The sequence below is a fragment of the Aspergillus bombycis genome (genome assembly GCF_001792695.1).
Source record: "Aspergillus bombycis strain NRRL26010 chromosome Unknown contig00098, whole genome shotgun sequence".
In the NCBI taxonomy this organism is placed as follows: domain Eukaryota; kingdom Fungi; phylum Ascomycota; class Eurotiomycetes; order Eurotiales; family Aspergillaceae; genus Aspergillus; species Aspergillus bombycis.
In genome coordinates, this window is record NW_019170100.1 from 1 (window position 1) to 24,794 (window position 24,794).

General features: G+C 49.3%; 9 protein-coding genes across 9 annotated transcripts; 4 read left to right on the top strand and 5 right to left on the bottom strand.

The window, feature by feature from the left end:
* Nucleotides 1–11: 11 nt before the first annotated feature.
* Nucleotides 12–557, bottom strand: ABOM_009496 (choline transport protein; the record flags this gene model as incomplete). The annotated part of the gene is made up of 1 exon (XM_022536624.1): nt 12–557. A coding segment is annotated over one exon (546 nt), but the record flags the coding sequence as incomplete, so codon positions are not given.
* Nucleotides 558–2,990: 2,433 nt separating this feature from the next.
* On the top strand, nt 2,991–3,800 carry ABOM_009497 (uncharacterized protein; the record flags this gene model as incomplete). The annotated part of the gene is made up of 4 exons (XM_022536625.1): nt 2,991–3,402; nt 3,467–3,593; nt 3,649–3,705; nt 3,758–3,800. 4 exons carry the CDS (start codon nt 2,991–2,993, stop codon nt 3,798–3,800), a joined length of 639 nt encoding a protein of 212 aa, XP_022385708.1.
* Nucleotides 3,801–4,228: 428 nt separating this feature from the next.
* Nucleotides 4,229–6,313, top strand: ABOM_009498 (HET domain-containing protein; the record flags this gene model as incomplete). The annotated part of the gene is made up of 2 exons (XM_022536626.1): nt 4,229–4,813; nt 4,865–6,313. 2 exons carry the CDS (start codon nt 4,229–4,231, stop codon nt 6,311–6,313), a joined length of 2,034 nt encoding a protein of 677 aa, XP_022385731.1.
* A 1,858-nt stretch (nt 6,314–8,171) lies between these two features.
* ABOM_009499 (uncharacterized protein) lies at nt 8,172–8,602 on the top strand (the record flags this gene model as incomplete). Its single annotated transcript, XM_022536627.1, has 3 exons — nt 8,172–8,263; nt 8,340–8,371; nt 8,445–8,602. 3 exons carry the CDS (start codon nt 8,172–8,174, stop codon nt 8,600–8,602), a joined length of 282 nt encoding a protein of 93 aa, XP_022385730.1.
* Nucleotides 8,603–9,108: 506 nt separating this feature from the next.
* Nucleotides 9,109–11,620, bottom strand: ABOM_009500 (amino acid permease; the record flags this gene model as incomplete). Its single annotated transcript, XM_022536628.1, has 19 exons — nt 9,109–9,215; nt 9,277–9,355; nt 9,415–9,562; nt 9,617–9,745; nt 9,800–9,877; nt 9,933–10,134; nt 10,191–10,215; nt 10,265–10,297; nt 10,348–10,376; nt 10,424–10,458; nt 10,503–10,581; nt 10,626–10,740; nt 10,787–10,858; nt 10,908–10,972; nt 11,072–11,100; nt 11,197–11,269; nt 11,320–11,389; nt 11,437–11,470; nt 11,526–11,620. The coding sequence occupies 19 exons, from the start codon at nt 11,618–11,620 to the stop codon at nt 9,109–9,111; spliced, it is 1,497 nt and encodes a 498-aa protein (XP_022385721.1).
* Nucleotides 11,621–12,284: 664 nt separating this feature from the next.
* Nucleotides 12,285–14,232, top strand: ABOM_009501 (putative flavin containing polyamine oxidase; the record flags this gene model as incomplete). Its single annotated transcript, XM_022536629.1, has 5 exons — nt 12,285–12,412; nt 12,466–12,496; nt 12,573–12,863; nt 12,919–13,171; nt 13,232–14,232. The coding sequence occupies 5 exons, from the start codon at nt 12,285–12,287 to the stop codon at nt 14,230–14,232; spliced, it is 1,704 nt and encodes a 567-aa protein (XP_022385720.1).
* Nucleotides 14,233–15,481: 1,249 nt separating this feature from the next.
* On the bottom strand, nt 15,482–17,102 carry ABOM_009502 (uncharacterized protein; the record flags this gene model as incomplete). Its single annotated transcript, XM_022536630.1, has 10 exons — nt 15,482–15,669; nt 15,738–15,896; nt 15,980–16,087; nt 16,148–16,171; nt 16,244–16,294; nt 16,351–16,507; nt 16,567–16,626; nt 16,685–16,737; nt 16,808–16,973; nt 17,076–17,102. The coding sequence occupies 10 exons, from the start codon at nt 17,100–17,102 to the stop codon at nt 15,482–15,484; spliced, it is 993 nt and encodes a 330-aa protein (XP_022385723.1).
* A 1,687-nt stretch (nt 17,103–18,789) lies between these two features.
* On the bottom strand, nt 18,790–20,682 carry ABOM_009503 (carboxylesterase; the record flags this gene model as incomplete). The annotated part of the gene is made up of 5 exons (XM_022536631.1): nt 18,790–19,761; nt 19,850–19,908; nt 19,971–20,193; nt 20,253–20,285; nt 20,347–20,682. 5 exons carry the CDS (start codon nt 20,680–20,682, stop codon nt 18,790–18,792), a joined length of 1,623 nt encoding a protein of 540 aa, XP_022385722.1.
* Nucleotides 20,683–22,384: 1,702 nt separating this feature from the next.
* On the bottom strand, nt 22,385–24,285 carry ABOM_009504 (uncharacterized protein; the record flags this gene model as incomplete). The annotated part of the gene is made up of 2 exons (XM_022536632.1): nt 22,385–23,833; nt 23,884–24,285. The coding sequence occupies 2 exons, from the start codon at nt 24,283–24,285 to the stop codon at nt 22,385–22,387; spliced, it is 1,851 nt and encodes a 616-aa protein (XP_022385725.1).
* Nucleotides 24,286–24,794: the final 509 nt, after the last annotated feature.

Consider the following 24,794-nt stretch of genomic DNA (forward strand, 5'->3'; position numbering starts at 1 on the left):
AGCTGCCACATGCCGACGCCGGCTGAGCCTAAGCTTAAGGCCACACTGGCGCAGGTGAAGATGGCGCCAGCCCAGGCGAGCCATCCGGTGAGGTAGGAGGCGAATGCGGCATATCTTTTCGGGGCGAGTTCGCTGGCCCAGAAGTATTGTCCGCCAGCGTTGGGCATGGCCGAGGCCAGCTCTGACAGCGTGACGGCGACGCAGGTCGAGACGAAGGCGATCCAGGGAATTCCATAGATGGTCAACACGGTTCCACCTGAGTTGATACCGGTGATCAGCGAGGCGGAGACACCGAACCACGAGTTGGCCAGCGAGAAGGCCACCCCCAGCAAAGATATCACGGAGAAGTTCCGCTGCATGTCCTGAGTGTAGCCCATCTCGGCCAGCCTTCTCCTGTCCGTGTCCAGATTGTCTGCTGCGACGTCGCCATCGGCGGCCGCGGTGACGACCTTGTCTGTTTTGGACGTTCGCATGGCGAATTCCGTAGGGCTGTGGTGCACGGGCTGAAGCAAAGTGTAGCTGCGCGGGCGCAGAGAAAATAGCGTTCTCAAAAACATTGCCGGTTACTATGGGCAGAAGTACAGTTGCATTGGGGAGTGGCGCAAGGGGTTCAATTGGTTGCGATCGACTGGTGGTCAAGATCTGGCCGCGGGTTGTACAGAATTGCTGGTGAAGCTGCTGCTTGGGGAAATCATGCAAGGGCGATGCAGTGTGTTGGGCACGCGACAGCTGGATGGGTAAATAATTATGCGAAAGACCAAAAAAAAAAAAAATAATTTCGATTAAGACAACTGGCTGTGTCAATGCAGTCAATAAGAGCCTAAGTCGACAATACCCCCAAACCACTGGCAACAAGCACAGTGATATGTTCCAGCTATTGAGTGTGTGCAATCGGAGCAAGCAATGGTTAAGGGGAGAATCGGCGAATAAATCAAAGGTAAGTAATTAAACTAGTGCCTTCAGGGAAGCTAATGAAGATTTGGTTCCTTAAGGCGTCTTATGGTCTGTAGCTCGTCGAGACCGTGGTTCAATCAGTGATTGAGACGATTGGATCCCACCATTGGACCGTGCAACCGTGGTAGGGGAGAGTCTCCTGTGGGGTGATGTCGATGGCTGTTCCTCGTATCTTCCCATAGGATCCTTCTCGTTGGCGGCAGGGATAAATACGGCCGGTGTCTCTTGGCCTTTGGCGGCGCCCCTCATGCACGTTGTGGAGATCTCGAAATTTCCCGTTCGAAAGGAACCGTTGAACGATTGGAAAGAAATTTCACAGTATCTGGAACAAATAAATCAGTGGCTGAGATTGGAATGTGTGCCTCTCCTCGCACGTCCCTTACTCGACATCTGGGGATCAAGGGCAGACACCCCCACGTGAGCGATAAGACTGAAACATCAAACTGGTGCTTTGGTTCCTCCTTGCGAGGTTTAAAAGGTCTCCACAGGTGGATCGAACTATGTTTTCTCCTCCATGATTATTGGTAAGTCAGAACCAGACCGAAACGATTAGCTCTATCATTCTATACTACCATGTTGGCTTGAACCGGAGTGATACTAGTCGAAGGTAAGACCTCTTAAGCTGAGGCTTACGTGGTCCTCCAATATATATTGCGCGAGCAAAATTCACTTCGGTCTAGATTTTAGCGTCCGGAGCTTCCGGAATCCGCGACTTATCTGGTTCCTTACGTAGGGCTGACATGCGCCTCTGTATTGAGGGTAGTAGGAATAATCGAGCATGTATAGAAAACACAATGTGGTACCTGCTACGATATTGGCCCATAGAAATCGTTGAAAGAGCAAACATGTCTTTTCTACAAAAGTAACATCGGCCAATTTCACCTTAATTCGAATCAAACCATTCTTGTGCAATAGAAAGTTAAACGGAGCGAATGTCCCGACCCACCATGTCTGGGGCCGGGAGTATCCATGATGGATAACCTCATATGTTGTGATACCAGTATATTAAGTACGAAAGTGTCCCAACCGAAGAACGTAGTGATATAGTAATGCTTGTTGGGAACCAAGTATCACCTTCCTTGAGATAGTGACCAATGTATCATAGATATGCTAGGGCACTCACCCACAGTCCTGTGACTACCCTAAGCCCAAGGTAGTACATTGCCCCTGACCAGGGTGATTCTCCTTGACAGGGTCCACACCATTGCTTTAGAAACAGTCAATACTCTGAGAATACTTCACTTCACTGCCCTTGAGCCAATAGTATTCATGGCTGAGAACATCGGGAGAAGTATATTGGAGGACGCAGGTGTGGAGGTCAAATGTGTGGAGGGGATGCAGCACTGTATCTTTGAAGTCGCTACTGCGGGGCACAAGAATTAGGGATCCTGGCTTGTACCCCACCAGCCGAGATTTGCAGCATCTTTGTACGTTGCTCCACTACGTTACAGTAACAAGAACTGGCGTGCTCTCCGCTTTCCATTGTGAGCCGTAGCAATCTCTTCTTTATCAATACCCTACACAGTTGGCATCTGCCAAACCTAACACATCTTGCCGGACCTGCTTATCATAAGGATCGTGGGGCTCTCTTGAAATCAGAATTGAGATTCAGATAAAGCACAAGGCCAACATCTAAGTAATAGGAAACACTAGTGACAGTGCTTCGAATTTTGACTGGGACACCACAGTTGACTCGAACGTCGTGGCGCGTGAGTTCCATATAGTCGCGAGACATACAAAATACTGAGATTTAATAAGACTTACCAAAAGGATGCCATGTCGTATCCTCCCAGAGCCATAGAAGCAGCTTCTGGGGCCACACTAGCCGCATAGATGTCGAATTAGCCGATGGAACACCAGCATCATTCTTTATCAAGATTGTGCCTGAAGAACGAGGCAAGAATATGGTCCATGGGGAATTCGAATCAATGACGGCCATATATACCCTGCTTCCAGGCTTTGCACCGAGGCCCATAGCATGGGGAACATACAATGATACACCAGACATTCATTTCTTTTTATGTGAGTATCGAGAAATGACGCATGAGATGCCAGATCCGCATAAATTTGCTGCGCGCCTCGCGGCTGTCCATCAGAACAGTACGTCACCGACGGGGAAATTTGGCTTCCACACGACTACATACAGTGGTAATTTACCACAAATTAATGAGTGGGAAGATAGCTGGGAGGTTTTCTTCACGAAGAATATGAAGATGGCCCTCGATCTAGAAATCAAGGCAAAAGGGCCAGACCCAGAACTAGATCACCTAATTCCGATCCTCTTTGACAAGGTTATACCACGTCTACTGCGTCCGCTTGAATCAGATGGTCGGTCTGTAAAACCCTCACTCGTCCATGGAGATCTCTGGTATGGAAACTCTGGAATTGACGTACCAACCGGCGAGTCTCTTGTGTTTGACGCCTGTTCCTTCTACGCGCATAACGAATGTATGTTGTGCCATTTGGCTACCACATACACAATGTTCGAGCTGACGTGTTGGATGCTATGTAGATGAGTTTGGCCAGTGGCGGCCAGTCTGTAACCGATTTGGTGAGGAATACTTGGCAGCATATCACTCGTACGTACAGAAATCGGCCTCTGAAGAAGATTATGATGGCCGTCTAGACCTGTACAAGCTGTGAGCATACGACGATCCGAAACTAAACTGCCATTGAGTGCTGACCCTGTGATAGGAGATTCAATACCCAAGTCTCTGCCCTCTTTACAGAGAATCAAGCACTCAGAGAGCAGTAAGAGTTCATTCCAATTCGCGGGTACACTTTGCACTAAAAAAGCTGCTAGGATGCTCAACGATATGAAGGACCTTGTCCAGAGATATGGTTAAATCAAATCGCCCAGTGTAGTCAAGCTTATACTGGCCTTCTTTGTGCTAAACGGAAGTCAAATAAATATTTAGCCCATAAGGCTGTCACAGACAGCTACAGATGCATATAGATATACCAGTCTTTTTGCGATGTAGGAAATAATAAGTGACATGGAGTCACCATAGCGCCTCGGATGCTTCCACGCGGGCTTTCAACGGAGAGATACTACGCCCAACAGGCAAGAATAAAATGGTTAATATGACAAACGCCGGAGGAGGAGGGCCGAAATGAGGGGAATTCGACAAGGCTGAGAGCTCCCATGCGCTTCGATACCCGATGGTGGGGTTCCAGCACTTCTGGAGATTCAAACATCAAAATTGCCCACCAACGCTCGAGAACCGTACGTGCTTCCCAAATATCTTCTATCAAGTCCTCCTTCACTGCACCCATGGCCTCCAAAAAGACGGAAATCATCCCCTCTAGTTCCTCCCCATATCTTTACTCTCCTCTACCGGAAGGCCATATCCGCTTACTCCGGCTGATGCCACATCAGGATAGACATGCCCCAATACAATGCCAACTATTTGACTATCCTCTCCACGACTCAGCAGTAGGGACCCATCGATACGAGGCTTTGTCGTATGTATGGGGTGCCCCAGAAAAGCCTCACTTTATTTTCCTCGATAAAGGCAGTTTATCTGTCACCACGAATCTCCATGCGGCGTTATTGCACCTTCGAGATCACTTTATTGAACGTGTGATATGGATAGATGCGATATGTATTAATCAAAATGATACAGACGAACGGCGCGGTCAGGTTCAGTTTATGGCCAAAATATATGCCAAAGCGAGCTGTGTAGTAGTCTGGCTTGAAGATGAGGCCACTAGCATCGATGATGACCAGATTTCCGATGAAGGCGGTAGAGCCCTGGAGGTAATACGCAAGGCTGCAAACGCTCATTATCGTGTGGGCATAGACGACGAGAAAGCAGTCCTCGCACTTCTTTGGCGGCCATGGTTCCGGCGTGTCTGGGTAAGATAGCAAGCAATTGAAAGAATTTGGAGAAGGTATTGACAGCTTTAGGTGCTTCAAGAGATTGCTGCAGCGCGACATGTCCTGATTGCATGTCATTCCGCCGAAATTGACGGACATGCCTTCTCTTCCGGTTTGACAGCACTGCAGGACATCATTACCAATGCAGACATGCGAAATCGGATAGACACGGCAGTCTTTCTAATAAAAAATGCGACATTACGATCTAAGCGCGTGATGGCTCGTTCTGATCGATTTTCCCTTCACATACGCCCTATAGCAGACCTAATAACCATGTATCACAACTGTGAGGCTACTGATCGTCGGGACAAGATTTATGCTCTGCTAGGCATGAGCTCCGATACTCATGCTCCGGCGGCCATATTGCCCGACTATACCGTACCATGGAAGGATGCCCTCTGTCGACTCATCAAGTTTTATATTGGTACGCAGGCATGTGTACAGACATGGGATGATGAGGATATTGCAGTGATCAGGGGTAAAGGCTGTGTTCTTGGCGTAGTTAGTCAGGTGAAGCTGAACTCATCCAAAGACGACCCATGGGATGATAGCTACGATGCATGTGTCACTGTACAGATGACGGGTGAGCATTCGAAAGGCGAGGTGGTTCCATGGGAGTTAATTAAATGGCCAGGGTTGGTCAGAGAAGGCGATATCGTCTGTCTCTTACAAGGAGCGTCTAGACCTACACTTATAAGACCATATGATGATCACTGTGTCGTTATAACACTTGGCTTCGTTCCGGTCGACGCAGCTCACTCGGCCTTTTTGCCAACGGAACTCAAATGGGGGAGACTCGATGGGTGGAACGGCTTTCTACGGTCGGTAGCGGTATATACTCGGAATTTTCTGCTTGTCTGGGACCATCAGGAGTCCTCGGGAATACTTGAGAATGGAAAAGATAGGAGATGGCTTATGGATAGCCGAGTACCTGAAGATGCAAAGAAAACGTTGGAAGTTGAATTGCCCAAGCTACATAGATTGCAGAATCTTGGACTAATATTGGTTGATTCGGAGGAGTTTGAACAGGCGTTGGAGAACTTTCCACAATCGCTGGACCTCTATGGCCCGAAAGCCGAGAAGGCCTATTTACCTATATTCACAGAAATGATGAAAATCGCCATGTCATCCAGACGTCGAGGTCTGCCCGAGCAGGCGGAAAGACTGGAGAACATGGTGAATATAGCACGAAGACGAGGAGACTTCGCTGTGATTAAGGAAGAAACCATAGTTCGAATGGTGACATTATCCATCGACAATATCGGGCTGGTGAGATTTCTTTTTACTCAAAGAGGGGACGAAGTCCTGATAACCGAAAAAGTGCTTGAAGAAGCTGCCAGAAATCCAACCTGCGGCGATCGACTTATGACCCTCATAATTGAGCAATTCTTGCCAGAGGTCCAATTAACAGAAAAGGTCCTTCTGGCAGCGGCGAAAAATCCACGCCGTGATATAATGAGAGCAATATGTAACTTATGAAGGAACGAGTTCAAGACCACTGAAAACATACTCACGGCGGCAGTGTCAAATCAAAAGAGGATAGTTACTACTTAATGCCATTCTGCTCGATACAAGACGAGAGTGATTCTTAGTTGCGCCGAAAGTGGACAAGCATTGAGTTCAAGCTTATTCCAGAACATGCGCAGGTCGAGTAGTACTCTATGCAGATTGGGTGCGATCACGTCTACAACCTTGTATGTAAGCCTTCTCACATTAGCGGCATTGACTCTTGAGGTCGTATGAGAAGCAGAGCAAGGCGTTAGATAAATATCCCCCCACGAGGTTACATGCCATGGGGCTGCTCCCGTCAAATTCCATAATATCGTCGAACAACTCTTGTGTTTCTGTGGCCATGTAGTGAAGGCTTGCGAAGCCCCAAAATACCCGGGAGCATGTGAATTGAAGAACCGAATCCCTTCGTTTGGAAACATATTGTTGCCCATCAATACTATCTCGAGACAGTTTACGCCTGGAAGTACCGCATGATGAAGTGTTCCCCTTGAAGTTCTGATTGGGGTTACCAAGTGGTGATCCAACAAAGGAAGATTGTTTGGCATTCCGAGTCACGTGATTCTTTGCAGAATAACAGCCATTAGGCTTCTCCGAAAATAAGCATATACAATGTCAGATGATCAGGGTACATAGAAAAGTGTAGTCTCCTGGATGGGCGCCGCATTGCGGTACAGTTCCTCCGAGTCTGATGCTGGTGATATAATGAAGGGTCGATGCGAGCCACTCCTCCACAGCGTCATCCGGGACTTCATAAACTAGAATCAGCTTCGAGGATTGATCTAATCAATGACAGCGCTCAGGGAAGAATAATCCATGTCATTTAGTTGATAGTAGCTACTAGTAGAGTGAACCTAGTTGGCATGTTTGTTATGCACGGGATTGTTCCAAGTATGCTTTTATGAAAACTTTCCAGATAATGCCTTCATATCGATATGTAATAAATGTCATTGATAGCTGCGTGCGTGATTCTTCAAAAGGCCAAATCCCCCTGTCAACCAATTAACATTCTATTAACCCATCCTTATATAAATATCTAGTCGTGCGGCACTCTCCGGTGGCGCGGAATCTGCAGCCGAGCGCCAAAACTGTCAATTCCAGTACATAGATATATCATAAGTGAAAGGCAATGGGATCACCAATCAAATGCAATATTCACAGTGCGCCTTTCTTGTTACGACTTCCCCACTGCGTTCGTGGCCGTCCTATCTCCTTCTAGTTATTTTTTATAGGCCTCTAATCCCAGCAATATTATGGGGCATGGTTAAGGAAATCGAGGGGAAAACGCGACCACAAAGATCACGGAGACAGCTTGGCCGTCGTCAGGGTACGAAATAAGACCATCACCGAAGATCTTGAGGCCAAAAGTATATTCGATACCGTTGAAGATGCATACACTTCGATCCTCGCGAGCCGGGTAGAGACCACGGCAGTTCAGCAAAGACAGAACGGAGGAATCATGACACCCCAGGTTTCAATATCATTACCAAACCCAGGTTTATTACACGGGTAAAACCGCAGCAGAAGTAGATCGGGCTATCATTGCATCCATAATGTCATGATGATCAGCAGCTGCACGGGCGTTTCATGACCGACGTTGAAGATCATTTAATTTCAATCATACGATTTCCCCGATCATGCCACACTAAGGATCACATCACTGACTCTCCACAACCCCAAGTCCAACCGATTGAGCCCAAGATATATAACCAATGCTCTCGTCAACCCCATTCAGAACTCTAATTTCCCCAAGATTTCCATTCCCAAGTTGAGCAAGTTCCACCCCATACAAAGACAATCTTACGGTTTACGGTTTACGGCTTACCCCATGGATACATCCACCACCCCGTCCGCACCACAGCGCCCGCACTTCAAGCGGCCTGTGTACGTTCCCCCCGTGAAGGGAAATATTGGTAAATGGTATGTTATCTTCACTTCTGGCGCCCTGGTTCATCGAGCATCGGAAGAACATGGCTCTAACATGTGGTGAATCCAGGTACCTCCCAACCATGGGGATGATAGCCCTCGGTAAACCGCCCTCTTTTCTCTTCACCCTCGATAAATCCACCCAAACACACCCCATCTAACAATACAATGTCAGGCTTCGGTGTCTACAATTACTTCAACGCTCCCACTCCCGCACACAACCCCGAGGAAACAGAGCGCCTCCGCCGAAACAAAGCATTGATGGACGCATACGGAGACAAGGAGACCTTACAAGACATCGAGCGCGCGTTCGCCCTCTATGAGATTCAGTAGTCTCTGGTTTCCCAATGAATGATGACGATCTCGAACTGGTTCTGATAGGATAGGGTTCTGCATTTGTGGAGTTTGGGTGCTTGTAGCGAGTGGTTACTGCGTTTTGATTTTTTTTTTCTCTTTTTTAACGTGAGATCTGGGATCTAGGTAGTATGCTGGCATATGAGTTAATTATATCCTTTTTTGTCTTCCATTTTTTTTATGATGGCTTTGCTTGGTTTGAGTGAGGTAGTGGTTGTCGATTGTCCAATCGATGGCTTTGGTAACCCTCTCTTCTGTACTCTGCTGCAGCCCTCAGGCCATTGGTTTCGTAATACACTGGGTCAGGGTCATTTTGGACTCTTCTGATTCGGTGGTATACACAGCGATGCTATCGTCGTTCGGACTCTATTCGTCGCCTGGGCATAAAGGTCATGCAACGTCACACCCAAGAACAAGACACCCCTCAGTGACAGGGAATAGATACCACTCTACCGACATTAAGTTACATAGACCGACCGACCTAGCTAAGTCTCGGTCTCAACCCTCGGTCCCGTGAAATTCCTGCGTCCGTCCACGATCCACTGCACCACCGACACCAGGACAATAATCCCGAATGCAACGATACAGTAATCTACACATGTCAGCAGCAGTCACATCAGATAGAACTAGAAGATCTCGTAGGATACACTTACTCATGCTACTCCCCGTCACCGGACGAGAAGGAGGGAACAGGAACAAGACGGTCGTGAGAGCGATATAAGACAGGGAGATCTACGTATGTACACCATTAGTTGACGCCAGGGACAAAGGTAGACGCTATGAAAACTGACAATGTCAATCACCCATCCGATCGCATTCGGGATCCGGAATTTCCGATCGGGTAATGTCTTCCGTCCGCGGAGGCAGTTGACTGCGATCGGCATGGCGTAGGATAGATCCAGTGCTACGACGGATGAGGAGACGATGGCGTTGAAGGCGCTGTTGTTTTTTTTTAGCCGAGTATTATATATTGTCAATGTATATGGAACGTACCTGGAAGACCCGAGGAAGATCAGACCGAATATGATCACGACCAGCGTTGTCAAAGCCAGTGCATTCAAAGGCAGCCCGAGTCTCTGATGGACATGGGCGAAGAAGCGCGAGGCGGGGAGCCCACCGTCCCTTGAGAAAGTGAGTAGTTCGTCCGGGTCATGAAACATAGGGCTAGGAGCTCACCGAGCGAATGCGAAGATCATCCGGCTGCTCGTTGTCATTACGCTGAGCAAGGCGAAGATCAGACAAACGAGGGGTAGCCTATCAAGTTAGTTGACCTGTCGATTTGAGGGACGTCAGAGACAAACAAACATACATGAGTAGGCATATCGCGCCTGCGGTGTTCTGGGTCGCGTGGAGGAGGATCTGCAGCAAGGGCCCTGCTTTTGAGCTCACCACATCGGTGATGTCGCCTGCGACGAAGAGCAGCACGATGAGGAACACGGAGCCGGTGAAGGTGCCGATTCCAACACAGGTTAACATGACCTTGGGTCCTTTGATGGATGGATTCGGGATTTCTGTCGGCCAGTGAGGGTTAGCCTTGTCGCGTGATAAGGCACGGGGTTAGGTGTACCCTCGATCATATGTACCACGGCATCCTAACAAGATTAGCAATATGATAGATATTGGAAGGTAGAGTCAACCTACAAATGCGGTGACTCCCAATCCTCCTTGGAGAAGCTAAAGAATCAGTATGTTTCATTCTCAGCGAGTCGGGATGGGAGACAAACCCCCAGTAGCCACGCCACGCCATCAGGCCCTGACAATCATTAGCGACGTTCTATCTCTCGGGAATCGGAAACTTACAGCCAGTTTGGTTCACGAAGTCACAGAATACGAAACTATCCCATTAGCCAATGAATCTCAGTCCCGAGGGTATACTTACTAGGCAGAGTTATAGTCCGGGGAAGCGCACGCCAGCACAGTGATAGAAACCAGAACAAAACCGCCAATCGACCAAGTAACTACCAAATTAGCACCGAGCGTATACGGCCCCAGGCATACATACAAGCGCCACGATAGATGAGTGGAAGCACGGAATTCATGAACGCGTTAATAACGAACGCGCCCAACGTGAGGCCCACGTAGATGAGAAACTGCTGCCATCGCTGCCATTCAAAGTCCTAGCCACGATGAGCGACATATCTAACATGGATAAGACAGGCCTACCGGATAAACCGCGGAGACTACTCCCGCAATCAACTGGCTTGAAAGAAGGGCGTTGGTGGCCACCAGCGCAACCTATAGGGTTAATTTCGCTGCTGAGCCTAATCTTCAACGAGGCACTTACCCATCCCGCGACGTTAACCCAGCCGGTAATCCAAGACAGGATCGGAACCCATTGCGGCCAAGACACTGCCCTGTTTAGCGTGCGGAAAGAACTTGATGTGTTCGGCCAACATACCAACTGACGACATTAGTGAGACGGTTGTATGCAAGGGATAGACTACTTACCAGCTACCCAATGATATTGTCCACCCGCCCTAACATGCAATCACAGGTAAGCCTCCCTCGTTCTATCTCGTATTTCTTCGTTGGTTTTTTTTTTTTTTTTGCTTTGCGAAATTGCCAAGACTCACGTTGGGAATGCCGAGAGAAATTCAGCCAGGGAGGCTGCGATGCACAGGTTGCAAGTGCCAGCTGTTACCAGACCTACAAGCCGTAAGCGATATACAAAAACAATTTTGTACTGAGAAACTCACCCCAGATCACACTGGTACTGCCACCCGATGTCAGACTAATCGATAAACTCGCAGAGAGGGCCGTCCAAGACTATGATTCGTCAGAGAGGACTATCCAGGGATGGGGGGAAAACTTACATTAAGCACCGCAAATGCTAAGCCAAGCATAGAACTAAAAACACGAATCAGCATTTAGCCGGTCAGCCAGATTCCTGGGATCAACTTACAGGGTGGAAAAATTCCGATGCAGTTCCGGCTTATGGCCCATACGAGCCAGCTGCGCATCGTCTTCCGGTACATATTCGGCCTTTCTTTCCTCCATGGCGGTCAATGAAAGTATGGGAGAAAGGGAGTTGCGTGGCGGAACCGTACTTGCAGCGTTGACAGATATTAATATTGAAGTAACGCTACCTTGGTTTATTGAGAAACCAAGATGGAAACGGAATGTCCAACCTCGGATGCGGGGAAGCTAGGGCTTGCCGGCTTGACTGAATTGGCCTTGATAAAAGACGAGTCATCTCGCTGCAGCAATGGATCTGATTTGCCAACGAGAACTTAAGGCGGGCCCCATCCAAGGGTCAATGATTAGAGCAAGCGGCTAGCTGTTCATCAACTAATTAACCCACTATTTAAGCATCGTGACTGGCCCAGCCAAATGCTTATCAACCCTCCCACATGACAAGAGGTTCAATCCGCCTGGACTTACCCATCTGGTGCTAAACTTCCTGACCACCAGCCTAAACGTCTACTGACTAGTTGGCTATCATGCCAAGACTGTCCTGCTGATCACAGGCTGCTGCATATCGCCTCACGGGCGATCTGGTGAGCTGGTGCAGAGATAACCCATTGTCCCAGTCACTGAACGCCAAGCGAAGGTCATGTACCAAGATATGGGCTGCCCAGTGCAGCCAGTAGGGGTTACAAAAGCTCTGCGTAGCGCTGTCGGATTCCGTTCAGAACCAAACATCGTGTAAGCTTTAGACAACATGCATTTCACGTTGTCGATATGTTCGAGTCTCTTACTAGCCACGGGAACAATAAAGTCGGCCTTCGCTCATGTCGCACAACCTCCACCCGAGGATAGAATATGTACAGAAACCACAGTGGCAATCCTGTAAGACAATAATAACCTTCTTCGTGGTGCGGCAGGGGTCTAACGTAACCCAGCGGAGGTGGAATGGCCGGTATCACGGCAGCAGTAAGTGCATCATCGAGGCTACCAACAAGCCCCGAAAAGGATAGTAGGATAATTATTCATTGACTTAATTTCCTAGCAAGCTTTATCAAACGCATCGATTCACGACTTCGTCATTTTGGAATATCGAAATACTATTGGCGGGCGCGTATGGAGTACAGACTTCGGTCAGGACAAGAATGGGAATCCTTACGTGATAGAATTTGGTGCGAATTGGGTATGCTCATATCGCTTTTCTCGAAAGGCAATCTTGCTAAGCTATCAGCGCAGTTACACGGTGTTGGAACAAGTAGAGCAGGTAAGTGCCCTTGATCCATGTATGTGGCCTTCTTTAACTTCAGGAAGAGAACCCACTCGTAACACTGGTACGGTACAGAGCTTTCCCTCTCGTTCTATATGTAACTGACAGGATCCTACCTTGACAGGCCAACAAACATAGACTCAAGAACACACCGGACAATTTCAGCTCCGTTCTCACATATGACGAGACCGGCTACAGCGACTACCAACATCTGTTAGACGCCATCAGCGACGTCAAGGATGTGGCCTACAGAGATGCGGGACGGATGCTATTAGACAATATTCAAGATAACAATGCGCGTACCGGATTTGCTATGGCGGGCTGGAACCCCCGGCGCGACGATATGAAGGCACAAGCAGTGGAATGGTGGAATTGGGGTACGAAGCGCATGGGAGGACAAGACGTCGCGATAACCCTAACTAACCAGTAATTCACAGACTGGGAATGCGCAGCCAGCCCTGAATCCAGTTCATTCATTTTCGGAGTAGCCGCCGAGAATCTCACATTCAACCAATTTGGTGAAGATAACCACATGGTGGTGGATCCTCGTGGGTACAGTACAATCATCGAACGCGAGGCGTCAACCTTCCTCCACAGAGAAGTCCAAGACCGTCGGCTCCGGCTCAACACTCAAGTGACCGATATTGAATATTCCAGAAAAGGTGTCAAAATCACCAACAACGATGGCAGTTGTGTCAGTGCAGCATATGCCATTTGCACGTTTTCTCTGGGCGTGCTACAGAACGATGTCGTACAGTTCCACCCGGCCTTGCCCAAATGGAAACAAACTGCTATTCAGAAGTTCACCATGGGGACATACACCAAGATCTTTCTGCAGTTTGATGAGACGTTTTGGCCATCTGACACGCAATTTTTCCTCTATGCGTCGCCTACCACCCGCGGGTACTACCCGGTATTCCAATCGCTTTCGAAAGACAGCTTCATGCCTGGGTCTCATATCCTGTTCGTGACTGTCGTAGAAGAGCAGGCATACCGTGTAGAGAGACAGACCAACGAGCAAACCAGAGAGGAGGTCCTCGCTGTGCTCCGCGAGATGTTTCCAGAGAAGCGAATACCCGAGCCCACCGCATTCGTATATCCCCGATGGAATAACGAGCCCTGGGCGTACGGTAGCTACTCCAACTGGCCAGTGGGAACCACACTAGAGATGCATCAGAATCTACGTGCCAATGTAGACCGGCTGTGGTTCGCCGGCGAGGCGACCAGCGCATCTTATTTCGGATTTTTGCACGGTGCGTGGTTTGAGGGCCGCGAGGCGGGCGAACAAATCGCTGCGATGTTGCAGGATCGATGTTCGACTGCTCGTGATAGAGAAACCTGCGGAGATCGTACCCATTATGATGTTTTGCATGGCACGACGCCAACAGATGCGTATACCGTCATCAATGGATGGCCGGTTAACAGTACGGATCTATGATCAGTGGACTATACCTACGGTGCATGGACTAATATAGCGCGGTGATGCTATCCATTGTTGGTTAATAACTAGTTCAATTCATATAAAGGAAGGTTGTATCGAGACTAATAGAACAATATTGCATTGGTATTAGTCTAGGCAGTTGGCTCTACAGAGTACGTATGGCATATTTAGAGTGATGTAGAACTCATATCTCCGACTAGTCTTTCACAGCAGCTGGGCGGCTGGCCTAATGGTAAGGCGCTAGATTTCGGCTCTAGAGATTGCAGGTTCGATCCCTGCGTCGCTCGCGCTTTCTTTTTTTCTGCAACATCTGTTTTTGCCCTCACACCTTTTTTCTCGCATTTCTCTTGTATTCTTCTTCTTTTCCTTTTTTTTTTACCAATTTATCTTTCCTATTCTTTCTTCCTATGCCGTAATTTCCCGCGGCTACGTCAATAGTATAAAATACTGTGATTGTTTGTTGATTCATGACTTGATGTCTCCTAACTTGACGGTCGGGGAAATATATAACACATAACTAAACCGTACAATTTATGAACTACTAGTACTACTACTACCACCACTACAACTTCTTTTTCTTGAATATCTGCTATTGCTTCACAGTAAAACCTTAGACCTCATCTTTCTAATTTTTCTTTTATTTCCCCCATTCTTGTTTCTCGATCTAGAATTCAAGGCCCAGGTCCATAATACTGGTACTGGTTGGCTGACCGCCCTTAAGCAATCGTCCATCATGAGCATCCATTCGGCTTACCTCTTTGGGACTAGAGCCAAGAACTGCCGGCACATACCTAGGAAAGCAGAATGCAGCAGGCGGTCAGCGTCTTTTGATGTATATCCTCGTCTGATATTGTGGATAACCCAGTAGATAAGGAAAAAAAAAAACAAAAAAAAAACAAAAAAAACAAGCATTATTGATACCTCGAATGTATCATCCTACATACTGTATATTATTCTACCTTACACAAGGTTGAGCTACACGGTGACTTTACGCCACTGTCCTTGCCCCGCATCTTCCTCTCGGAGTCCTGCCATCCAACATGTTCAAGAGATGGGCTGTGCAATGAACCCTGATAAAAGCAAGTTTGCTGGAGACATATACTGACATACCAGACATCCGCTTATACACACATATACATATACATATACTCATATGAATTACCTAGTAATAAGTACCACGGATCACCCAATCGATCCAACCCCCCCACTCTATAAATTACACCAAACAAACAAACAAAAAATAAAATCAATGCTGTCTAGCATTAACACTCGGACTCGAATACCTGCCGTGAAAGACATGATACTCGGTCGTGACGGAGATGCCCGGATGTTCATCCACGGGAGGCGAAGCAGCATCTTTCACCAACTCATCCTCAGAGTCGTGTCTCGACAGCCCCGAGGGCGAACCATGGCCGTCCGTGACAGCGTTCGACGCTACCGACGCCGTCACCTTATTCAGGGGACCCGACTTCACTGGCCCGTGGGAGTGCGACAGTTCGTACGCTCGGCTGCTGTAGTACGTCCCGCTGCGAGACTTCGAACCAAAAAAAGAGTGCGCAGCACGGGCAGCGAGTTGGCGATGATTGCGATCGCGGTTTCGATCATGGACACCGTGCAGGTGATCATTTGTTTGTTTTGCCAGGAGAAGATGGCGCGGATTACTGTGTTTTTTTTTTTTGGGTGGTTAGTTTGGGTTGGGTTGAGTGGAAGGGGAGTGAGAACTTGGAGGGGAGGGGGCACGTACTGCTTGTGATCACGACCATGATACCGAGCAGGAAGATGGACATTACGCCCAGCTTTTGTTTGAATGGCATGCGGAGGCGGAGGACTTGCGAGATCGGAAGACAGATGACTGTGGTGGACTGTTAGTGAGGTTTTGTCGGGTTGGTGATGGGGGGGGGGGGTAACTCACTGATTACATCACTGAAGATGTTGACTGTAGTTTTGGGGGGTTTGAGGTTAGTGGGGGTTTCTGATATGAAAGGATGTGTAGGCTGCGACTACGTACACAAGATGGTGATCCAGTAATTGATCCGGGACTGCTTCTTCGAACATGCCCCTGTGCATTTGTTAGCTTGTGCGGGTTTACTGACGCTCGTGTCGGGCAAAGCTCACGGTCTGGGTTATCCATATCCCAAATGCGGTCGACAGGGAAGCACTTGAAGATGATATTAAGAAAGATAGTGAGCCACGTAGCGGCCAGCAAGACGAGGACGACGTTGTAGATTCGTTGGTAGTGGGTTCGATCCGCCAGACGTTTGTAGAAGCAAACCTGCATGCGCAACTGGTTAGTCCACAGCCCTGATCTCCATCGCGGTCAAGAGTACGAACCATGCCGACTTTGATCAGCCACAGAGAAGTCACATAAAGGGTAGAGCCTGGAATGATCATCTATCACAGACGGTCAGCGTGCGATGCCACAAATCCGGTTGTCTAAGGTGCCACCAACCTTCATCATATTGATCATATCCGATTTCGATGCATTGGCCCTGTCCGTCATGCCTAAACAGCAAAGAACCGTCAGAAACCTCTCTCTCCATGCATATCCGAGCCCAACCCACACACAACTTACCCCAATTGAACATGAGATGCTGGATGATCAGATCACCGATCAAACACACACACGCCGCCGCGACGAGGTAGTCGTCGATGTAAAACTTGCTGAACCTCCGCCATCGCACTACCAACCGCGTAACAAAGACGACACATGCGACAATCGTACAGATGTACCATCCGACCTATAACGTGCGCGCCAGAAGTGATCGTCAGTTCACCGGTTCCCGTGCCGATCAAATGCGCTCCACGCGGAGAGAGAAAACATAAAAAAAAAAGACACATACCACCTGTCCGACTCCCGGGGGAGCCATAGGGACGATCTGCAGGCGTTCCCACCGTTATGAAAGAGCGAACGAAGGACTGGCTGCCATTTAAACAGTTGGAACGAGTGAAAGCCGTAGGGGCGACGAAAGAGAGCGAAGGGGCCTTCAATTGTAACGTTAGTGTGCGAAAGACAGAGATTTTTAATACATTGCCAACCTTGATAATATGGACCTGTTTTTGCGCCTCAATTACACTTTGTGGAATCTTGCCAGCGGACAGGGAATCGATGCCTCTCTCCCACTGGTCCAGATAGCATGGCTCGATTAGAGAAATCTGACGATGGCGAAGCTTATTCCTAGACAGTGCTAGGGCCTGATCGGGATACGCCGATGCTATTGGGCAACTATGAGTATGTGTTTTTCACGAGCGAGTAGCATTCTTGGAAGGGCCTAATAGTCTGTATAAACTTCCACGGTTCCGACAGCTCGGGATGGCTGGACGGAGTGGAGATGTTTCCACTCAAACGATGTCCAGGTTGCCGGATACGGACAGTGCCGGGAGCACAGGCTTGGATCATGAAATCATGGACCGAGTTGATTACTACGCTACTCCAAGTCTCCAACATGAGACACGAGGTTACATAGCCTGCAAGATGTCCTGTGGTTTCGGAACACACATCTAATTTCCCTTTTTCTCGGCGCTTATACGAACCCGCCAACGACACTGTTTTCTATGTTTGAGTCTTAGAAATACACTTCTGCCCCTGCGCAGATTTGCATCATGAAAGTCAAATATTAGCTGATAGCGGAGCATCTTAACATAAGCCTCCAACTGGGCTATCCATACACAATAGTGCGACATGGGGACCTTTAGGATATAGGGAGAGGCGGCCGAAATTCCTTTACAGAAAGGGGAGAGTTTAGAGATAGGAGAAAGCACAAAATCAGTTAGATCCAGCGGGAATACACCAATGCAGGGACAACAATCGATCTCGATGGATGCGCGCTATTCTAGAAATTCCATATGCCGAGGCTCCAAGACCGACACTAGGCAGTCAGGTTAATAAATGGGAAAAACTTCGGCAGAACGAACTTCTGGTACGGAGTACAACTGCCCCGTTCATTCTGCTGGTTTATTTCACCTGCCCGTATCCCGGATCCTTCCCGAGTCTGCCGTCGAGAACGGAGTCCAATTTCTGGTTTTGGCTAACATCTCTATGTAAAGTTTGTAAAGGATTTGCCCGAGCTATATTTACATGTCATTATCAACACGGGAACGAGGTGGTTTTGGTGGCTATGATGATGGCGGCTGAGGAAAATTAGGGTTAACTAGGGGCACTAGGGTTAACTAGGGATGCTACCCTACCGGCGACCGAAAATGTTTTCAGTCCGTGATTATGGATCCATCGCCCCACTGTCTACTGTCCAATTGATCGTGAGCCAGAGTGAAACACGTGGCGCTGTACCTGAATCGATCCTTCTACACGAGATTCTTCATGCAGGATTTTTCTTAGCGGGAATAGCGGAAAGGCCTGGTCCTCTGGTCTGCCTGAGGATCATGCAATCCTTCGCATTGGGGTCCACTAGCCCAAATTTAATATGGAGTAAAAAACGCGCAACTGCCGGTCGTATTCATGGTTTTAATTTATAATTGACAGTTAATTAAACCTGTCTAAATGGGTATATGTCTAATTAATGCTGCATGCTAATGTCTAAGTGCCGATGATAAAGAAATTTAGGAGGATGCGGCCAGGGTGACCGGGTTCTGGACCACCGGGTACTTGGGGATGTTGGGGTTGAACACGGATTGGCAGCGGCCGTTGTAGTCGCCGGTGCTTCCGATTTCAATGGCCAGCTCGTTGCCAGGAACACCGAGCTTCGCCAAGGGCCCGTTGGTGGGCTTGGCTTGGTCCCAGCCAGGTCCCGCGCTGGGGTTCTTGATCCAGGCAACAAACCAGTCGTTCATGTAATCAGCCAACGCCTGCTCCGCCTCTGTAACGTCGGTCAGTTTCGAGAAACACTCGTTGCCTCCGTGGAAGAAAGGCACTTCGCTTCCGTGCGATGCGCCGATGCCTGAGATGCCTATGACGTTGTCGTAATCACCGAACCAACGGTACACCCAGGTAGGCTGCTCGTTGGCACGGACGTCGATCAGGTAGTCGGTGGGACAGAAGAATCGAGCGTCTCCGTAGGAGGCGCCGCTCATGAGGGAGACCGTTTCATAGTCCGAGGCGTTGTAGGCTGCCAGGAGCTCGTCATCCGGCACATGGGCCATGTCGGCATCGAAGGTGTTGATCCATTTGGAGAAATCGGTGTTCTCGCTGGAGTAAACCATACCGAAGAGCTTGCCCTCCTGGTCGGAGTTGCCGACAATCAAGGGGACCGACTTGGGGTAGTTGCCAGCGGTGAAGCGCGACTTGTAGTCAGCGAAGCGGGTGATGTTATCCACAATCGGGGAGAACCAGGTGTTGGAGGTCGAGTTGAAGTAGGACGTCTGGATTCCGTACACATCTACCTCACGAAGACAATCCAGAGTCGGGTTGCTGGAGTCACAGCTGAGTGTAACACCGGCGGCTTCAATGTCCTGAGCCACTTGGGTCAAGGCGACGCCGGAAGGGGCGATGGCGGGTCCCGACTCGGCATTGGCGGACATTTCGATGGCGCCCGCCAGGAATGTCTTGGGATGATTCCACAGGTAATGATCAACCTGCACCACGATCGGCTTAGCCACCCGGGACAATATTCCGTGCCGACTGTCCATTTGGACCGAAGGATTTTGTGAGATTAGTACTTACATGAACACTGCCGGAGGAGTGACCACCCAAAACAATGCGGGTCTTATCACCACCAAATCCTGTGAAGGCAAAAAATGTTACCGCATGGCCAAGGGGACAGACAAGAATGCTGACGACATACCTCTGATATTGTCGTAAACCCATTGCAACGCCATCTCGATATCGAGGATGCCGAAGTTCTGCGACTGGCCGTCGAGCTCGGGAGCGTTGGGAGAAGCATAAATGCTCTCACGGTAGTTGACGTTTACGTAGATCACATCCTTGCGAGCGAAGTTGTGTCCCTGCCACTGAGCATTGCTATTGCCACCAGTGACCATCGCACCACCATAGATGTAGACAAAGACCTGCTCATTGGTTAGAAGATCTTCTATCGAAGCCCCGAATAGAGAGTGGAGGAACTAACGGGTAGGTTAGAGCCGTTCTGAGGGGTCCAGATCTGCAAAGTAATTTGGTCAGTATTCATTGGACAAAAGCAAGATCAATACCGGATATAATACATTTAGGTTCAAGCAGTCCTCGCCCTGGGCAACGATTTTGTTGCCGGACATAGCCTGCGCACACGAAGGGCCATAGGAGGTCGCATCGAACTCAGCCGTAGCGGACTTGGTTAAGCTCTGAGGAGCCTTCCACCGATTCTGACCCGCAGTCGATTGCGCAAAGGGGATTCCCAGAAAAACATTGGTGTCGCTCTCCACAAATCCCCTGACCAGACCTTGCTCGGTCAAGACCGAGGGCGTGCCGTTGAAGGTGGCGCCAGCACGGCCTTCCAAAAGAGCGACAGCAGTGATAGCGAGGCAGGCTGCCCGCTCAAGAAGATCCCAAATGACACCCATGGTGAAATCCCTTCAAGACAGGAGTATTTGGCGAACCGAAAGAGGAGGAATAAGGGGATGAAGAAAGTCGGTCCCGCGACTATTTAAACTAATTCTACTTTATGCTTTCGGGGCTGGACCGGCCGGAAGAAGAAAACCGCGTTTGGCCTCCTTAACCCTAGTTCGAGTTCGAATCCTGCCGTTCTTTTCCACCGATTCTCCATTCTGGTTCTACCAATCGAGTGCCCCAGCAGCGTTTGACATCGGCTAATCGATTGTCTCAGCCACGTGGTAGCGATAAACTGGGCCTTGATCTAATGCATTATAGTGCTTGGCCATCGGGTCCCACCCTCGGAGAAGAAAAGCCGTTCGTCAGGCACTGGTTGGCTTTTTCCGGTGCAGTGCCATCATTAGCAAATAATTTTTACAGGCGCGCTTGTTATTCCTTTGCTGTCTCTAGCGCCAACGCCCTCGTGGCAATATGGATCTGTTGGTGTGGATCTCGCGCTTTCTTTCGACGCCTCATCGCATTTTATCGAAAAAAAATTTTTTTTTTGCCCCCTCCACTATCATTTCGGGTGCCACGAGGAGTCCACACGCAATAAAAAAAACACCGTCGAGAAAAGAGAGTGTTTCTTCACATACGGAGTACTCCGAGTCAACCCTAAGTCCCTCCATGGCCTGCGTGGTTGAGGCAAGCCTTGACTGCGTTTTTACTCTCATCTCTTGAATATGCCAATTCTGTGCATGGAGGCCCACACTTTAACATAGACCTTTTGTAAATAATCTAAGCAACCGACCCAGAAAATGTAGCCCACGCACCCACCAAGTTATTTACAAAGGAAACCTCACCAAACAGAACACCCTAAGGTCACTCAATGGGGAATCTTCCCCATGACATTTTCTTCCGAGTAGATCCGCACGTGGGAATCGAGAGAAAAAGGTGGAGCTTAATGACTTGAACCATGGAGCCTGGAAGAAGGATCTATTGAAAGGGTTGATAGTGCACATCCAAGGATTTGTTTTCGCACTAGACGGATTCGAGAGTTATCGTATTGCCTATTTGGAATAGAACCATTCTCTCCACCTTGAGTGGGACGTGGGTTATTCGAGTGACTAGAGTGCGAGCGCGCCATATAGGACGTCGTCTTACCTATTGTGGGAATATTGACGAGGGCACAGGTCTAGCAGCAGGCATGTTTGTGGAGGAACTAACACGAGACAGCATACTTGGTTGGAGTCTTCGACTGGACTGCGGTTTCGATGCTTGTGGAATGAGATACCTTGTGAGGAGTAGTAAGGGTTATTGTATGGAAGCGTACTCGATAATGATCTGCTTCGTGCATGCCTTGGGATAATTTGGAACGATTGTTCCGCTCCCTGAGGTACCAAGGCCTCAGAGGTCCTTCCAGAGAGCGAACCATGGATGCAAGCTATTGTAGGGTTGAGGGAAGAGAGCAGCTTTGTGGGGAACTTGAGTAATTGCATAGCCACGTGTCCCAGTTTTTCTACAAAGTACTACGGATGATGGAAGATCACTAGTGCATCATGGTAGAAAAGGTGGTATTTGACAACCATGAATTTTGCATCTCCTTCATACAGAATATGTACAGGCAAGGCTGCCTCAACTAGTTATATACAAGGGCTCACCCAACCCGAGACAAGGCGGTTCCCCATAGCCCTAACACGCAGTCACGGTGCCTTAATTCAGCGTGACCAGCGATCAAGTCCCATTCGCCGGCTGCTTCCAGACCTTTCCATCAATGGCGGTAGTCAAGGTTCCGTTTGCATTGAATATGTTAGTCATGGTATCGATTTCCAGATGGAACCCACCAGGACTAGTCTTCTTGCTCCCGGTGGCTTGTCCGGTAGACGTAAGGTCGGAAAACCAGTCTACCTTGTTTACCGTCATGGATGTGACAGTACTGGTGAACCTTTCAGAGCCGTCGATATAATGTAACCCATCATCGGAATAGTTGCGATAGGCGACTGCGATGGTTTTGATCGCTGCCGGGATGGCCTTGTCATGAATAATTGACACAGAAGCCGAGCCGGAGACCTCTCCCTTCAAGGTGTAATTTCCCTCAGCTAGAAACGGACGGTCTGGCAGCGCACTCTCGGGCTCATATGGAACACCCCAGGGAACTTCATCGGAGACGGGAGCAACCGGCTCAAGATCGAGCGGCTCACGGCTGGTAAGGTGAGCAAGCATCAGACGGGTGACCCGACCGCCTGGTTCAGTCGAGTTAGGGCATGGCAGAGGATTCTGTCCGCCACAAGAAGGTGCAACAACCAGGTTCTCGAAGTAGGCTATGCGTGTGCCGTCGTGAGACCACTTGGGGTCTGCCCCGGCGTTCCAATTGGGGTCGTTGATGCTGCCCGGGCTGCCATCGCCGTCGCCGTTGATTTGCTGGCCGTAGTAGTCTCCACGGTCCCCATCGTGGTCCAGAAGCCACGGCCGGAAAAATCGCCGAGGGCCATTGTTGCGAGTGGAGGAGGCGACCGTAGTAGCGATCAGGTCGATAATCGGTGGAATGCCGCGCATGCCGGCCATGAACATCTGCCGGCCCGTCCCTCGAGTATCGAGGATGACTTGCCACTTGTCGTCGGGAGAGACATCCATCGGATCGACATACTCGGGGTGATCTGTGATCCGACGGACCTTTCCGGTTGTGAGATCGGCAGCGAATACGTCGATGTTGCACGACTCGATGGGGTTGCCGATATACGTAACTTCTTTACCACGTCCGGTGAATCCGCGAAGCTCGCCGACCGCAATCGCTGACCGGTTAACCACTAGCTGGTTACCTTTTGCGCTGATCGGCAGGGGGTTGTCCGGGCTATAGAGTCTGGTAACGTTAACCAGATCGTATCGCGCCGAGCGAGGTTCGCCTGTCTTCGGCGATGGGTTAAACTGCAGTCGACTAAAGTAGCCAAACTGTCCTAATTGGCCATTGGAGAAGGTGAAGGAGTTGAATCCTAAGTGCACATTATCCGGATGTAGACGCAATTCTCGTATATCTCCCCCAGGCCCCGAGCCATCTGCCTTGACATTCCAACGGATTGGGTAGATATGCACTTTATCCGGTGTACACTCAGCACTTGCGAGCAGCGCCGAGCCACAATCGACGATGTTCGTCCCGATTAGCGCCCTCTTGCCGTCCAGAAACGCCTGAGGATAGGGAGAGAGCGCTGTGCTGCGACCTTGTTTTCTTCCGGCACGCCGCAGGTAATGCACTTCCATGGGTCACCGCTGGGAAACTTGGTCCTATCAGCCTTTATCAGGGTCAAATGGGTCCCATTGTAAATGGTAGCCGGATCGGGCGCTGCTGGAGCCCCTGAGAAGTTTAAGCTGACAAGGACATGGTTGTTGTCAGGAAGAAAATTTCCACTTTGGATCTGGGAGGATTTGAGCAGACATCCGGTCCGGTGAGGGCTGACTTCCGGAGTACAAGAGCCCTCTTTACTGTCGGCGACAGGAGGCAAAGGAAGCTCGGTGACAACAATAGGTTCTGGTACGGGCGGCTTTAAGATTGGCTGGCTGGTGTCTCTGTTGCGATGGTGTCCCCCGGCAACACTAGAAATGAGGCCCAGAAAAGCCGTGGTACTGGCAACAACATGCATTTTGGACGATGTGAAGGATGCTGAAGACGAAACAGCAGGATCAGTTGGCCATCTTTTATAATCTGGGATGTGGAAACGATCGGCCACTTCTTCCGCTCGGCAGGGGTCCGATCCACCGTGGAAACATCTTCTCTAAGGTCTAAATATACGTCTAGGGTCTAAGTGTACGTGTATATTGTGTAGCAGATGGCAGATGAATTTCGGCTCCCCCAGTGGTCGATCGTTGCTGTATGTGGCAAACGGAGGTCCATCGTATCCGTATTCTTTTCCCATCCTGACGGCTGTCCGTATTCTATACTAAAAGAGGCAGCGTTTACGCAGTCCGAATACCTGGCAAACAGAAACACTCCGATGATCTGCAGGATTGTCGTAGGTTCATTGTGATGTATGCAACGGTATTCCATTGTCAGGGCAGTGCTAAATTAAATTTAATATGGCTCAGCACCGTTTAAGGCATGCAGACCGACGTGCAGACGCCAGCTTCATCTAGCTTCCGCATCTGGCGGTAG